Below are 18,121 nucleotides of genomic sequence, written 5' to 3' on the forward strand. Positions count from 1 at the left end.
GCCAGAAGCCAGGCTCATGGCTGGCGAGCACAGTGTCAGTGGTGGGAGCCTCGCCTGCCTCCACTGCCTGCACTGCAGGTGGGCTGTAAGGAGCGAGGGGTCCTGGACTGGGAGAGCCCCGGACTGCGAGAGGGATGTCTTTGACTGCCAGGACATCCAGCAGGTGGACATCCCGCCAGGAGTCCCGGACTGGGCTGAGGCCTCAGACTGGGCTGAGGCCTCCCCCCCCCCCTCAGTGCACAAATTTCATGCACTGGACCTCTAGTCAACTATATTTTAACATCAGTGGGAATCAAGGAAAATTTCAGAGGTTAGGCAGTTTGGTGGGAAAATGAAACATTTGCATTTCTACCTTAATGTGGTTTCAAAGTGTTTTTTGAAGAACTGTAAATTTTAAAATATCAGATACAGCCATGTTCAAACAAAGACATTATTATGAATTGTTGCCAAGTAGACATTGTTTAAAGTATACTGTTTTCTGTGTGCTTTATTAGTGCAAATTAGAGAATAGCTCTAATGACTGCTTGGCATATGAAACAGCTGGGAGTTATGCTTGTTTTATTTGTAATTCAAACGTAAAATTTAACTTGTTAGTAGTGTATGTGAAGCACCTTTAAGTACTACCATTCTGTGATTTCTTAATAAGTATTTTTCTGATTTTGAAAGTATTATTTGCCTATTATGTATGTATATATATATCTATATATACACTAGTATACATAGATATATATATATACACACACACATATATATGGGAAAAGACTCTTGAGAACTAACAAGAAGAAAACAAAATTACTCATAATCCAAAAGTAGCTGCTGTTAAGAGAATTTGTTTTCTGTAGTTTTAAAAAATATAATTGGCATTATAATTGTATACAGTTTGACCATGCTTCCTTCATGTAACATATCATGCACATCTTCCCACATCATTAAAAATTCTTTGACCATATTATTTTTAAATTTTAATAATATTCCATTATATGATGTACCACAATTTAATTATTCTTTTTCTAAGATATTAATTTGGAAGGCAAGTAACTAACTCATCCTGGTTACAAATATGAAAGATACAGAAGAGTGATTAATTTATATAGTTTATAATAAGTAATTAGACCTCTTTTTTTTTTTATTGGTCCTCGATTTCAATTATTTTTTGAGAAGCATTGTTGAGAGAAAAGCATTTAAGAGTCACATTACCAATATTTTCTATAGTAAAGAATATGTTGTTTTTATTAGCTAATCCTTAAACATTTGGAATTTTATTTTAATATGCGTGTACTTTACAGATATTTTATCAAATTAAAATTTTATAAAATTAAGATTTTTAATAGAATGAAAGGTATAACTAACCTGTGTCAGAATTGGGCATGTGTTGGTATGAACTTAGGCTAGTGATATATAGCAAATAATAAAACTATTAAAAATGTGTTTCAATTGTGAAAAAAAATTAAGATTTTCATTGGCAGATATGAATTCAGGGATTTTGAGATTATATATTTTACCTCATAAGTATGTAAGATAAATCATATTCAAAATTTAAATCTTCAGACATTATGTTTTTAGAATGAGTAGCACACACAGAACAGTAAGCATTGCTTTTAAGGTTAGGGATTATAACAAGATAATCTTGGTTACAAAAAGTGAAAGTGATATGTTCTGTAGTCATCATGATTTAGGTATTTGGTGGTGTCTCAAACTTCAGAAATAAATACCTGAAATTCTTACACATTGCTTTCATCTGGAAGGAATCAACTGGTAGGCCCACTCAAAGGATTAACATCTCTTACAATTTCATGTTTTGGCAGGTAAACCTAGCCTTTAAGCAACCTGGAAAGAGGCTAGAACATCAAGGAATTAGAATTGAATTTGTAGGTCAAATTGGTGAGTTGTAAAATAGTATTACTTTTTTTCTTTGATAACTGAGTTTGAAGAGGATTGGATTTAGCACTTAAATAATTGAATTAGAATTTAGCTTTGTAGAAGGAATTGATTTTGTATAATAAAAGGAATTATTTTATAAACATTAAATCATGTTTCTTTGAATTGTTTGACTCATCCTGCTTTTATTGTTAAAATTAATTACTAAACATGAAAGGAGTTATGTAAGCTACCAGCCTTGAAAAATAATTCAGGTAAATTATTTGACTCATTGAAATTTCCATCTGCCTCAATTTTTTTCACCAGCTTTACTCACAATTATATGTCACCTTCATCCATCACTTTCTAATTACCCATGCCATTTGTCTTCCTAATCTAGTGTGTGCCTGTAGTCACTCATCTGTCAACAGAAAATTCGGTGTGAAAAGGAAAGATGTAGTTTCTTACTGACCTAGATCAACTTGTGTACATTTCCATACATGTATTTTAGAGACATTCTTGATTTAGCAGTATAACTGTATAAATTTTTGGTGCTGCAGATTCAGAAAAGAGGAAATAGGTCTTTATAATACTGTATACATAGCTAGATTTTAAATCTAAGTTTTGTATATTTTTAAAGTATCAAAATTGGAATGGATGGGTGCTTATTCACATTATCTATTCTAGATGAGATTATATTGAGCAAATTATAGTAATTAACTGATAGTTGATTTTAGTTTTATCAATTTGCCTAACAAAGCAAAGGAATAAAACACTTTTTGCCTCAAAGGGAGGAAGTTCAAATAATTGCTGGAAATGTGTCTCAAATTAGCTTCATATTGGGCAAACCCTCACTACATTAAAGGAATGAATTTATTTTTACTTGCTTTGGAGGTAGAAGTGTGGGTTTTAATGAAATGATATTAAATATAATTGGTCTTTTTGCTTTTTAAAATTTCTTAGAACTTTTCAATGACAAGAGTAATACTCACGAATTTGTAAACCTAGTGAAAGAACTAGCCTTACCTGGAGAATTGACCCAAAGCAGAAGTTATGATTTTGAATTTATGCAAGTTGAAAAGCCATATGAATCTTACATCGGTGCCAATGTCCGCTTGAGGTATGAATTAGGTGTATTAGAAACTGGAGATAGAGTCAAAACTACAGAATAATGGTTGCTGCTGAATGTCTTAATAGAACTTCTGTTATAATTCTGGACTGGAAGACTTAAGGTTTTTAGGAATTTTGTCAAATACTTTGTTTTGTGTGGCTAATGCTGATCTGAGATAATAAGAGCCTTCTATCATAGATTTAGAGAACCCCATTATGAGAAGTTTTAGTCATATGATTCCTTTGTATGAATTGTTCCTTAGGTACTTTATTTGTTGTGTAAATGGATTACCCTCTAAATACATTAGTTTCCCAACAGATCTCATTTACTATATGATTAAGGAGTGGTCTAGAGAGATTTCCTTCAGTGGGCTTGATGCTAGCTCTCAAATTTATCTAAAAAGTATGTACACTGGTCTTAAAATTGAACTGTTGTGGTTTTTTTTTTTTTCATGGTGGGGGCATTTATTTAAAAATTAGAACTCATTCATGAAATAAATGAAGTTGATCCCAAAAGAGTTCTAGCAAGGAGAAAGCTGAGTAAACAGTTAATGTTTGTTTTTTTAAAACACTGAAACTTATCATAGGAGATTTAACTTGACTCTTCTATTAACTTTATAGGTATTTTCTTAAAGTGACAATAGTAAGAAGACTGACAGACTTGGTAAAAGAATATGAACTTATTGTTCACCAGCTTGCTACCTACCCTGATGTTAACAACTCTATTAAGATGGAAGTGGGCATTGAAGATTGTTTACACATAGAATTTGAATATAATAAATCAAAGTAAGTACCTTTCACAAACAGATAGCTTAAATGTTCAGGGAAGATTAAGAAGTAAGCTTTTCAGGTTTTTGTAAATTGGTCAAAATGAGGGTAGAATTGACATTAATCTGCTGTTAACAGACCAACAGAAACTCTGAGCTGAAATAAACTTTAGTAGGAGTTTGTTCTGGCTTCTGACTCAGTGCAAGTGTCTTTCATATTCTATTCCTAATAAATTTCCACTTGGTCATTTTTTATAGAGCATTTTACTATCTCAGAAGGCAGCTAAACCTTATGTCTAAAAATTTATTTTACCAGCCCGACATCACTTTAGCCTGGTCATCTTTTTAAAACTAAACAAAAATACATTTTTTTGACAACATAAACAATAAATATTTTCATTATTGAAAATTTTGATAATGTGGGAAAGTCAAAGGAAATAAAAATATCACAAATTTTCACTTTTACCATTTAACCACAATATATTCTCATATTTTTCCATGTAGAAGAGGTGCATATGTTAATATGTGTTGTATTTTTATTGAAATGGGCTCTTTTTTAAAAAAAAATATTTTTATTGATTTCAGAGAGGGAGGGAGAGGGAGAAATAGAAATATCAATGATGAGAATCATTGATTGGCTGCCTACTAGGGATCGAGCCCTCAAGCTGGGCATGTGCCCTTGATCAGAATCGAACCCAGGACCCTTGAGTCTGCAGGCTGACGCTCTATCCACTGAGCCAAACCGGCTAGGGCTGGGCACTTATAGATTAATGCTCTTTTAAGCTTTATTTTTTTTAAGTCAACTTTTAAATTTTGGAAATTTTCAAACACATACCGAAGTATCTGAACAGTATAATGAATCCTCATGTACCCATTGCCCCGCTCCAACTATTCAGATTTGTTTTGTCTGTATTCAGTCCCACACTCCCATTAGATTATATAGGGGGGGTATTCCAGACATAAAATTTCATCCATAAAAATTATGTATCGCCCTGGCTGGTTTTGCTTAATGGATAGAGCGTTGGTCTGTGGATTGAAGGGTCCCAGGTTCGATTCTGGTCAAGGGCACATGCCCAGGGTTGCTGGCTCGATCCCCAGTAGGGGGCGTGCAGGAGGCAGCTTATCAATGATTCTCTCTCATCATTGATGTTTCTATCTCTCTCTCTCCCTCTGCCTCTCTGAAATCAATAAAAAAATAAAATAAGAAAAGGTTTTCCATGCTTAAGTTCTTTGGAAACTAAGTTAACCTCTGGGTAAGGAACAATAATCAGGTTAATTCTTCCTTTTGAGATGTATTGAAGTCAAGTAAAAGTTTGATTTCTTATTTTTATAGTATAGTTATGTGCTGCATAACATTTCGGTCAGCAACACACCTCATATACAACAGTGGTATACCATAAAACTCAGTGTGTAGTAGGCTATACCATCTAGGTTTGTGTAGTGCACACTATGATGTTTGCACAACAGAATTCCCTAACGATGCATTTCTTACAACATTTGCCCATCATTAAGCAGCGCACACTGTAAAATGATTAATACTTTTTTGAAAAAGAGAACATTAAACAATATGAATAGTCAAAATGGTATTCTTACATAGGTATTAATCTAAAGATGTCTAATAAAGCCTTTAGGACTTATTTTACTCTTTTTCTTTGTTTTTTAAATATTTGGTATAAGTGAGATATATTCTTTCTCCAAAGGTATCATTTAAAGGATGTGATTGTTGGAAAAATTTACTTCTTATTAGTAAGAATAAAAATCCAACACATGGAGTTACAACTGATCAAAAAAGAGATCACAGGAATTGGTAAGTTGAAAGAGTATTTGAATGAAAATTCCTGTTTAGTTGAAATTTTAAAATCTTAAAATCTTATTTGAACATAAAATTTATATTAGATATTAACTTTGATACTTAATATTGCTGGCAGTAAGTCGTTTGTTTTTTTAAAATTTGATTTTTGAATACAGTACCCCCTTATCCATGGGTGATACATTTTAACTAATTAATTAACTAGTTAATTATTGTTAATCCTTGCCTGAGGATATTTTCCACTGATTTTTAGAGAGAGTGGAAAGGAGGGAGGGGGGAAAGAGAGGGAGAGAGAAAGAGACATCAGTGAGAGAGAGACAAATTGATTGGTTGCCTCCTGAACATACCCCCGCTGGGGCTGGGGATTGAACCAGCAACCCAGGCATGTACCCTTGACCGGGAATTGAACCCACCACACTCCTTTGGTGCAGGAGTCGACGCTCTAACCAGTGACCAACACCGGCCAGTGGCTAGGGCAGTGATGGCGAACCTATGACATGTGTGTCAGAGGTGACACGCGAACTCATTTTTTTGGTTGATTTTTCTTTGTTAAATGGCATTTAAATATATAAAATAAATATCAAAAATATAAGTCTTTGTTTTCCTATGGTTGCAAATATCAAAAAATTTCTATATGTGACACGGCACCAGAGTTAAGTTAGGGTTTTTCAAAATGCTGACACTCTGAGCTCAAAAGGTTCGCCATCACTGGCCTAGGGGATACATTTGAAGACCGAAGTGGATGCCTGAAACTACAGATAGTACTGAACCCTGTATGTACTTTGTTCTTTTTCTATGTGTACAGATTTATGGTAAAGTTTAATTTGTAAGTTAGGCATAGTAAGAGATGAACGATAAAAAAGAACAATTATAACATTATACTAGTACTATATAATAAAGTTATGTGAATGTGTCTCTCTTAGAATGTCTTACTGGACTGTATTTACCTTTCTTGTGATCATGTGAGATGCTGCAGTGCCTGTGTGATGGGATGAAGTGAGCTGAATGTTGTAGGCATGGTGACATAGTGTTAGGTACTGTAAGGGTTACTTGAATACAAGCACTGCAACACCAAGCACTGCTTGTGTGTGTGTATATGTGTACTAAGTGCCGAACAGGCAGCTTACATAGTGTGGATACAGTGGACAAAAGAATGATTCATGTCCCAGGCAGAATGGAGCGGGACTGCACGAGATTTCATCACGTTACTCAGAACAGCGAGCAATTGAAAACATGAATTGTTTATTTCTGGAATTGTCCATTTAATATTTTTGGACCATGGTTGGCTGCAGGTAACTAAAAACAAATTCACATGGTTTAAAAATAAAGTATAAGACACTATACAGTAAAAAATGTCCTATTTTTGTACTTCAGCTGCTCATAGGTAATACATTTATAAGTTTTTAAATCCTTCTAGACTTCCTTTTTGCCCAACATTTTATCGTAGCAGCAGCGGTAGCAGCTGCTCTTCTGGTTTTGCTATGCAGCCCAAGGACAAGAAGAAGAAGAAAGATGCTAGAGAGTTGGCCAAGAAAGACAAATCTGGGGGCAAGGCCAAAAGAAATGGTCCAAAGGCAAAGTTCGGGCCAAGCTCAATAATCTAGTCTTGTTTGACAAAGCGACATATGACAAATTCTGTAAGGAAGTTATAAGCCCACTGTTATCTCTTAAAAGACTGAAGATCCAGGGTTCCTTGGCCAGGGCAGCCCTTAAGGAGCTCCTTAGTAAAGGACTTACTAAACTGGTTTCCCGCCCTGGCCAGGCACTCAGCGCATCATCCCAATAAGCAAAGGTTGCAGGTTCAGTGTCCCATCAGGGCACATACAAAAAGCAATCAATGAATGCATAAATAAGTAGAACAGCAAATCGATGTCTCAGTCCCCTCCCTCCCTCCTTCCCTTCCTCCCCCCTCTCCCCTCCTCTCTCCCTTCCTCCTCTCCCTCCCCCCTCTCCTCTTTATAAAAATCAATAGCACAAACAATGAACTAGTTTCAAATCACAGCTCAAGTAGTTTACACCAGAAACACCAAAGGTGGGGATGTCCCAGCTGCTGGTAAAGATGCATGAACAACAGGTCCGTCTCACCAGGTGCGCGTTTTGAAAAATAAAACTTAATTAAATAAATAATTCCTTCTATTTATGCATATATATGTAAGTTCCTCTGTATTATAGCCCCCCTTTTCAGTTAAATGGTTACATACAGTACAGACTTGCTTTTTCACTTAGTAATGTATCTTCGAGATCTTTCATATCAATACATAAGAAAGAACACTTCATCTTTTTTTATAGTATTCCATTCGATGTATGTACTAGTATTTAACCACTCTGCTATTGGTATGCATACAGGTGGTTTCCAGTCTTATGTTATTACAAAAAGTGCTTCAGTTAATAATGTCATTTTGCCTGTGTGTGTATATGTGTGTGTAAGATAAAATCTTAGAAGTGGGATTGCTATTTCAAAGATTATATTCATTTTTAATTTTGATACACAATACCAGTTTGTCCTCTTTAGGGTTTGTAACAATTTGCATCTACCAGCAATGAATGTAGGGAGTGGCTCTTTTTCCTCTATTCTTACCAGCACAAGGTTATAACATTTTTAGCTGATCTGATGGCTAGGGGGAAGAAGTTTTCCACTGTTATTTGAATTTAACTTTCTCATTCTGGGTGAGAGTGAGCATCTTTTCATGTATATAAAAGCCTTTTGTATTTCTTCTATAAACTGCCTATCCATATCCTTTGCCCCATCTCCATTGGATTACTAGTCTTTTCGTATTTATAGAAACTATGTATTAGGGAAATCAGTATCTTTTTCTGTTAAGAGCAGAAAAAAAAATTTCCCCAGATTGTCTTGCTATGGTGCTTTATGCCATGTAGAAGTTCTTGATGTTTATTTAGTTTATTAGTTTTTCTTCTTATGGACTCTGGGTTTTGTGACAGTTTGTCCTTTTTCACACTGAGGTTCTAAGAATAATTTTCTTAGCTTGATTTTAAAATAATACATTATAGTTTAGGGATTTTGTTTAAATTTTTAAATCATTTGGAATTTGTCTTGATGTAAGATATGAAGTATGGATCCAACTTTACTTTTTCCAGATGGCAGACCAGTTGTCCCCAAATCATTTATTGGTTCATAAACTGCTTTTTAATTTTGTTTAGTATATAGATTTAGTTTGTCCCCTATAGCTCTGTTGGTTTCTTGGCTGAAAATAATTTTAGGTAACACTTTTTAAGAATGTATAATTGGTAATCATAATGATAAACATTTATGATTTCTTAATCTCTATGTTTTACTTGCTAATAAAAGTTACAGTGATTTAAAGACATTAAAACTAAACTTCAGGTTCCCATTTGTTGTTTTAAAAATTGTTTATTGAAACATTTTTTCTGAGTATAAAAATTGTTTGATTCTAGAAAATTTTAAATAAAAAATAATCTATAGTCATAATCCAGAACAGACTTTAGTCTTTACATGTGTGGCTCAGTGGTTGAGGGTCGACCTATGAGCCAGGAGGTCAAGATTCGATCCCGGCTTTGATTCCTGTCAGGCTACGTGCCCGGGTTGCAGGTTGTGGGCTCGATCCCCTGGTGGGGAACGTGCTGGGGGTCATGTAAGAGGCAGCCGATTGATGATTCTCATCATTGATGTTTCTATCCCTCTCCCTTCCTCTCTTTCTAAACAATAAAAAAACGCATATAATTTCAAAACATAAAAGAACTATATGTCAATCAGGTATTCAGTATATTTTGTTTATGTTAAAGTTAACTTTAACTGCAAGGGAAAGACAGTTTGGGTGTTGCAGAGAAAACTAGCAAGTCAATGGTTCTGATGTGGGTTGCTAGTTTCCAATTTATCAGGTTTTGGAACCTATAGAAGGAACTCTGTGAAGAAGATTCTTGCACTGTATATTATCTTAGGGAAGAAGGGAGTGAAACATTCAGTTGAGTGTTAAGTATGTTACATGTAGAGCAGGAAATAGAAAAGAATGGTCAAGCCTGGCTGGCATGGCTCAGTGGTTGAGCGTCAACTTATGAACCAGGAAGTCACGGTTTGATTCCTGGTCAGGGCACATGTCCCGGGTTGTGGGCTCAATCCCTAGTGTAGTGTGTGCAGGAGGCTGCCGATCAATGACTCTCTCTTATCATTGCTGTTTCTGTCTCTCTCTCTCCCTCTCCTTCTCTGAAATCAATTAAAAAAAAAAGAATGGTCAACATTTTCACAAAATAGAAAGATAAATTAGTACTAAAATAATGTAGTAGGAAAATGAGAAGAACTGGAAATTATATTATGGAAATATTTAATATCATTTACATTATTGCACTAGGACCCAGTACCACAACAGAAACAGAAACAATTGCTAAATATGAAATAATGGATGGTGCACCAGTCAAAGGTAACACTTTTCATTTGTTTCTTTTGTGTTATAGGTAGTGCAAACAGCAGTGTTCATGACAGTTTTGTTTGAAAGTATTTATTTAGTATAAGAATCTTTGTGAATTCTTAAAATGATTTTCTTTAATGATGGTTTTTAAGATCATCTTTGTATATATACTGAGAAGACTATAATAGTACTTTGTAGTCTGAAATAAGGTTTAATTTTTTTACTGTTTAAATTTAGAATTTAGAAGGCATGTATATCTTCTCTATTTCTGAATTTGTAAATTTTTATTGTATTCTGTTATAATAGTTCATCTCTGTAAATCTCTTTTATTCTTGCTGAACATAAGGTGAAATATAGGTGAGCATTAATTCCTGTGGGATTCTAGAGTATTTATAGCCCCCAAGAAAATAAGCAGTTCCATTACTAGATAATCTTCAGTGTGTAAAATAATAAAGCCAATGTTTATCATTTTAAATGTATGCCTTTGGCTTTTTCTAACTCTGTTAGTAATTACTTAAAGTAGCTATTGTGCCAACCACTCCCAGGTGCTCTAAAGTTCCATGCCACCTTTGAGTTGGGTGGTGGTATTCCTTATGTCACAGATGAAACCAAGATGCAGAGAGGTTAAAAAAACCTGTTAAAGGTGATATAGTGTAGGGGAGGCAGAACTTTACTTCTACCCATCTTAGATTTTTAGCTGGGACTGTTGAACAAAAAGATTACTAAAAGAAGAACAGAGAGTTTGTTTAATGTATGCAGTGCACATTGTGCAGGAGAAACCTCAGCAAAAGGTAACTCAAAGTGGTGGCTTAGAATTTCAGTGTATATAGCATCTTCAAAAGGACAGTAAATTTGGACAGCAATGACTAGACAAAGAAAAGTAAGTTTCAGGCTTCTAAGGGTGGCAAACTGTGGGAGTGTAAATACATGGGAGGAAACTGATGATTCCTTTGGTGCCATCCCTGGGCTGATGAATCTGTCTCCAGTAAAAGGAAAATTTGTATCCTGCCTTTAGGCAGAAAAAGGGGGAGGCATTTCTGCTTTGGCTGCTTCTTAATTGCCTTTGGCTCAAAATAACGTCAGAGGCATATTTTCTGGTGACATATTCTGGTTTCCTTCAGTAGCTAATCATTGTAGAGTTGGAGTTTGAGCCCAGTCCTTTCTGACTCCAAGCCCCATGTGTGTGTGCTGTTATATTATGCAGTATTCCTTTGTAAAATTCCAGAAGCCACAAATTTTTATGTAAAATGATGGGTTTTATATCTCAGGAAATAGATGTGTACAAGAAATGTATTATATAAAAAGATTCCAAACAATATGCAAACAGTTACCCTAGGAAAAGAGAAGCCATGAGAATCTGAATAGCAACCTTTTTTGTTTGTTTGTTTTTGGTAGTGAAGGAATGTCATCATTCTGAACATATTTGTTGCTTTGGATAAATTAGTAATAAGAATGCAAGAATTTACACACATGACTAGAAATTATGGTAAACTTCGTGAAAGCAGAAGATAACAAAACCACTAAAGCAGCACTTACCTGCTGGCACTGTTCTAAGCCTTTTACATCTAGTGTTAACCCATAACAAATTCTCTATAAGATGGGTGTTATTGGTTCCCCATTTCACATATGAGGAACTCAAAACAGAATTGTTAAGTAATTTGATGAAGGTCATGCAGCCAGTAGACTACATGTAGAGTTGGGATTAGAATTCAGGCATTCTGGCTTCAGAACAGTGGTTCTCACCTAGGGGCAATTTTGCCACTATCACCCCTCCCTACTCATTACCCTCACCCCTAGGAGATTTGCCAATACTTGGAGACATTTTTGGTTGTCACACTTGGGAAATGCTGCTGGAATCTTGTGGGTAGAGGCCAGGGATGCTGCTAAACCTCTTACAGTGCATAGGACCTTACCCACACCAAAGACTTAACAAGCTCAAAATGTTAATAGTGCCAAGGCTGAGAAACCCTCAGGAATGGAAGCATTGGTATCTTCTCTATAAAGATTAGTTCTAGTTATGTGACTATATTTAATAATCTTTTAGAATTCAATGGAAATTGCTTTTCTTTCAGGTGAATCAATTCCAATAAGACTATTTTTAGCGGGATATGACCCAACTCCAACAATGAGAGATGTGAACAAAAAATTTTCAGTAAGGTACTTTTTGAATCTGGTCCTTGTTGATGAGGAAGACAGAAGGTACTTCAAGCAGCAGGTATGGTGCTACCCAGGCTGGTATTTTGTTCACTGGCAGTTATAAAAACACCTGGACTAACTCATTTTTCTAAGTTTTATTATACTGAGCAAGTGGGTTAATAATAAGTAAGTGAAAAGCTGAGAGTATAAGGAAGTAGCGTGAATGGAATTGTATTGTGGAGAATAGATCTCGTCCCAGTCATTCTGCAAGCCTCTGGAATGGGCTACAGTTTAGCAGGACTTTTATTTTTCTCAGGAGTTTTGTTTTTTATAAAAGCAATACCCGCTATTTGTAAAAATAAAATAAAATAAAATAAAAAAACAGGCAATAAAGAACAAATTGAAGTAAAGGTCATCAAAAATTCCACATTCGTTGTGATTAATATTCCAGACAAAATTGTGCATGTGTTTAGATCACATAAAGCACGTTCTTTACTTTTTCACTCAGCAGTGTCTTGAATATTTTTTATTAACATTTTTAATGACTGAATTAACTTGATGGATTTTTGGGGTTTCCCTTACTTTCTTATTAATTCTATTATAAATGTCCACGAGATGACGCAAATGTAATACTTTTTTATATAAAATGTTTATCACAAAACTTGTTCTCATTTCAAAATCAAAGCCTTTGGTGGATTTTGAATGAAGATTGTGATTAGAATTTTTTAAAAATATATTTTTATTGATTTCAGAGAGGAAGGGAAAGGGAGAGAGAGATAGAAACATCAATGATGAGAGAGAATCATTGATTGGCTGCCTCCTTCACACCCCCCTTACTGGGGATTGAGCCCGCAACCCGGGCACGTACCCTTGACCAGAATCGAACCTGGGACCCTTCCTTCCGAAGGCCAATGATCTATCCACTGAGGCAAACCAGCTAGGACTGTGATTAGAATTTTTAAAAATATATATTTTTATTGATTTCAGAGAGGAAGAGAGAGGAAGACAGATATAGAAACATCAATGATGAGAATCATTGATCAGCTGCCTCCTGCATGCCCCCACTGGGGATCAAGCCTGCAATCCCGGCTTGTGCTCTGACTGGGAGTTGAAGAATGACCTCCTGGTTCATAGGTTCAACCACTGAACCACACCGGCGAGGCTAGAATTTTTTTTTTGTATTCTGAACCAGATTAATAAGTATTCGCCTGTCAGTTGAGTGTTCAAAACTAATTAGAAATTATTTTGTGCTGAGTACTATGAAAAATACAAAAACTACCTTTTATATAAACATGCATTAGCCTCAAGGTTCTTACATTGCACATATATGGAAAAAAAATTATGTAAGTTAAATAACAGAAAACTTAATAGTTTGACAGTAATTTAGAAGACAAAATTTATTCCATTCCACATACTGTGTAATTAAACATAGGTAATTTAAATTTTAAAATAGATTACATGAAATTTACAATTTCCAAATCAGTTGTGGCTCTGCTGAATAAGTATATTGCTTCCCATGGGCCTTCCATTTGGATGTTTAAATTCTGATGTTGGTTAAAAAAACAACCCCAAAACAGCCTGTCATGACTTTATGCAGAAAACAGTTTTAGGAATTCAGAAGAGAAGACCTCTCAGGATAGATTGGTTAGGGTATGATTTAGATAGGCTGAGGCATAGAGTGTTGAAGAATATATAGGGGAAGATAAGGGCAAGCTTATTTGGAGTGTGTTGGAGGCAGAGAGTAACTCAGTTTGGCTGGTGGGGGATGGGGATCTAGAGAGGAAGGGAGTGATGTTGGTACATTGGATAAAGGTTTTGGAGGACCTTGAAAGCCTGCTTGGAGGTTGTCCTGTAGGCACTGAGAACTATTGAAGAGCAATCCAAGCACTGTTTTAGATTAATCTGATAGTGATAGGAAGGATGAATTAGAAAGGAGCCTCAGGCAAGTGAGGCATTGATCTACCAAAAGGTATTTTAGTATCTAAGATTGAAATGACAGGGCTTGAACTTGGATAAGGACTGGAACAGCAAACCAAAGAACAGATTTATTCTTTAAATCAGTAGTAGCTAGAATTTTGTGCCAGATTGGATTGGTGGTGGTGGTGTGCATGCGTGCTGGTGGGGGCAGAGTTGGCAGAAAGGACATTCCAAGATTAGAACTATAAGAAAGTAGGTCAATCAGGGCTTTAGTAGGGACAAATTTCATTTTGTTTTGGTTAAAATAGAAATGGCAGCATTTTCATGATGAAAATTTAAGGCATAATATGGGAACATTGATTAGTTGGCATCTTGTATTTCTTTTACTAGGAGATCATTTTATGGAGAAAAGCTCCTGAAAAACTGAGGAAACAGAGAACAAACTTTCACCAGCGATTTGAATCACCAGAATCACAGGCATCTCCTGAACAGCCTGAAATGTGAACTGAATAGGAGAAAAAAATAAAAATAAAAACTCTTAGAACCGTTGAGATTAAGTTCAGTTGATTAAAGATGGTTGCAGCATGAAGCAGGGGGAAGGCCAAAAGTCCATGTATAATAGTCTTCCTTTATCTTACAGCGCTGCATTTATTTTATGATATAACTAAATATTCTTACATGTACTACATTTAAAAAAGCGCTTTCTTTGAAACACTGGAACTTTCTTAAGCTGCCGTTTTGGTTTTTTTTACTGCACACTTTGATGGTAAGCACTCATATATGCATCAGTATAAACATTAAAGATTTTCATGAGTAGGCTGGTATTTGTAATTTTGCTTTCTTTATGCATAATGTTGATTGTAAACCAATTTCTTCTCCTTTTTCATGCCAATAATTACCTCTTATCCTCTACATGCAAAATTAAATATTTTGTGTTCAAATAAAATTGGAAAACCTGAGTGGCCCTTACATCCTACAGAGATTTAAAACATGGCATCTTAATATTTTTGAGTACTACATTTATGTTCTTATATGTGTATTTGAGAAATGCAAATGGAATGTTTCACTGTAGGTGCTTCTGAGTCTACCATTCCAAAGCTTCCTGAATTTTATTCTTTGAAGTCTTCTGTGGTAAGTATTAATTTTTTCCTTGTAGAAATTATGTGGCATGTCATTACAGCCTTTTCTTTTTTTCTGTCATGCGAAGTAACCATTCTGCTACTACTATCCAGCAGGTACACTGTATGTTTTCTGCAATGTGGAGTTGAGTCTATGTTGGCATTTAGAATTTGTTAAAACTCTATAATTTTTCTGTTAATACTTTGAAAAATTTTTTTTTAATTTAAGGAATCTTTTTACCACATATATGCAAATATAATTTTCTTGACTTCATTAATATTCTCGTCCCTTTGAAGGGGAGAATTTGAGGATGGGGGTGATTCAGGTGGACCTGTTAATAAGCATATAGTTATCCAGATCTGGGACAATATCATTTTTGTTAAATTGGAACTTGGGCTCGTTCAAACTCAATTTTAAATTTTACCCACTCTGTTTAAATTTTAATACTGAATTCAAATAATTTGTTCAAAGTCTGTAAAAAAGCTGCAGTCATGTGCCTAAGGTCTGATCTCAGACACACTAAATGTGGGGTGTAGGAACTAAAACAACGAAGCCTGTTGTGTGAAACTACTCCACATATGATTCATTGGTTTTTGTACCAATATATTTTATATACTTCAGTGCAAGTCTTGTGAGTTAACCTTACTTTATGAGTAAGCTAATTAATCCAAATTACATTTCTTTAAACTTGTTTTACTACGATGGCACTTTGATAAAATGGTCAGTAACCAGCTTCTTTTCTGGCAAAAGGTTCCATGTACCATGTGCTGGAGCATCTGTTTTAACTGTGGATATATGTAAATGGTCATATTTCCCTTTCATGTAAGTGCCTGTTCAGAGTTTCAAAATTTAAAAATGCCAAATATTCTCATGGTCACTTGCATGAAGTAATCTAGAAAATATTCACAGAAAATTTGAAAACCAATTGTATTTATCCAGCCTCAAATCATGTGACCATGATGTATAATAAAGAATTTGAAACAGATACTGAACTTGCTTTAAATGATTAAAATAATTATTTTCTCAGATCTCTTCTCATTGTCAGATTGCTCAACAGTTCAGGAAGCTATAATTATGAAAATTTAAATTTTTTATAAATACTGCTAAAGTTGTTAATTAGGTGGCTTAAAACACTGTCAAATGGAGAAACTGGATAACCAATGGGTCCAGGCTGCCTCCACTACTTGAGCCAATTAAGCAGAGACAGGGTTGAATCATATATGAGCGTTTATTCCAATAATGCTGGCAGTATGGGAGAGCAGCAGGTCATGTACAAAAGTCTGCTCTACCCCTCCCCATAAGCCAGCTACTTATATTGGGTAGAAGGACAAAGATTATTTGGGAAAGTAGAAATCACAGGATGGGAAGTAGGCAAGGTATAATGGTTACAGGGTGTACAACTTTCAGCCAGGTTAGAATGTGCTTTCTTTAATCAAAACAGGACAATCACAGTTAACAGCATGATTAACATTTCTTACAGCTAGTCTCCACTATTCTGTTTCTGCCCCTAACAATAGGATGCTCACTCACTTTGCTTGACGTTGTAGCAGAACCAATTTGAAAAAAAAAAAAATTTGAATTTAGGACTTGGTGAATTGAGTAAAAAGCTGGCCAGTTAATCTGAGGTAAACTGGAAAAGAAATTTGTGTTTTCATAGAGTACAATCTCTAATCCAGAGGTTCTCAATCCTGGCTGCATGTTTGTTTTTAAATGTATTTTTATTGATTTTAGAGAGGAAGGGAGAGGAAGAAATAGAAACATCAATGATGAAAGAGAAACATTGATCAGCTGCCTCCTGCACACCGGCTACTGGGGATCGAGTCTGCAAACTGGCCATGTGCCCTGACTGGAATAGAACTCGGGCAGGCCGATGCACTATCCACTGATCCAAACCGGCTAGGGCCTGGCTGCATGTTTAAATCACTTAAGTAGTTTTTGAAAATAACCATGCCAGATCCTACCCAGACCACTAAAATCAGAATTTCAGGGGCCTGGACGTAAGCATTAAAAAGAGCTACCCAGGCCATTGTCTGAACCATTTAAATAGTTATTTTTCTCACAAGTGAAGAGTTTTCATTGTTTTGAATTGGGGAGGAAAACCTTTAACATCTGTTTGGGAGCCTGCTAATGAAACTGACAGACAAATTAGCAGGAAAAAAAAACACAGATTTGAGTATAAGGGAATTTATGAAAATGTGACTTAAAGGGGTGGTTAAATTTGGGGCTTAAATATCTAATTGATAAGGGAAAAGGGGGGTAAAGGACACTTACAAATAATTTCTTAGTATTTGGGGGGAGAAAGGACATGGAAAAGCAAATGACTTTAGGAAAAATACAGGGGTTCTTAGGAAAATGATGGTAGATAGGATAGTTTTGTGCCCGAGTCTATTTATGTCTGTCTGGTGCTGAGTTAATCTCCCCTGCTTGCTCCCCAAAGAGATTTATGATAGAGTCTTTTGGGAGGCTCTGCTTTTAGGCAGATAGGGACTTCAGAAACTCAAATATTTAAAACTTTCATGCTACAGTGGCATATTCTGGAACCCTTTAGTATGGATGAAGTAGTTGGAATACTCAATTCTAATTACTATGTGAGTCAGTAGTCTTCTATTATGTTCCTTTTATATTCAGCTGAATCTGTTGAATATAATATGTAAAGGAAATCTTCAGGGGCTTTTACTAGTCTGGATTGGAATGTAACATTTTTTAAGTTTCCAATTACACAAAGGCATAGTGAAGAAAATGCATCATTAAATATGTATAATGCATCCTTTCTTAGGCTCTCCAATGAGCATAATTCCTCGGTCACTCCCCTACCTAAAATCAGTGATTTGATTCCAGGATGAAGTTTAAATTCCCTATTACAAACACCTTCAGCTTCAGTTTTGCCAGACTCTAGAGAATTACCCACCTTCCGTGCACTCCAGCTAACTTCTAGTAAGGCTCTCTTGCCAAGCGGGCTTGACCATCTCCATCCATCAGGCAAAGATGTCCCTTCGTTGTGCGGCCAGGGCGTGCTGTGCACA

At 35.4% G+C, this 18,121-nt stretch overlaps 1 protein-coding gene across 1 annotated transcript in view; it reads left to right on the forward strand.

Annotated features, from left to right (window-relative positions):
- Positions 1 to 16,083, forward strand: part of VPS26A (VPS26 retromer complex component A) — a 33,807-nt gene extending 17,724 nt beyond the window's left edge. The window contains exons 4-10 of the mRNA XM_005876814.2: positions 1,806 to 1,881; positions 2,821 to 2,977; positions 3,589 to 3,753; positions 5,435 to 5,541; positions 9,870 to 9,938; positions 11,999 to 12,141; positions 14,370 to 16,083. Of these exons, the coding sequence (XP_005876876.1) occupies positions 1,806 to 1,881; positions 2,821 to 2,977; positions 3,589 to 3,753; positions 5,435 to 5,541; positions 9,870 to 9,938; positions 11,999 to 12,141; positions 14,370 to 14,483 (831 nt within the window). The 3' untranslated portion in view covers positions 14,484 to 16,083. The remainder of the gene's footprint in view (positions 1 to 1,805; positions 1,882 to 2,820; positions 2,978 to 3,588; positions 3,754 to 5,434; positions 5,542 to 9,869; positions 9,939 to 11,998; positions 12,142 to 14,369) is intronic.
- The last annotated feature ends 2,038 nt before the right edge of the window (positions 16,084 to 18,121 follow it).

The sequence above is a fragment of the Myotis brandtii genome, unplaced genomic scaffold (assembly GCF_000412655.1).
Source record: "Myotis brandtii unplaced genomic scaffold, ASM41265v1 scaffold499, whole genome shotgun sequence".
NCBI lineage: Eukaryota > Metazoa > Chordata > Mammalia > Chiroptera > Vespertilionidae > Myotis > Myotis brandtii.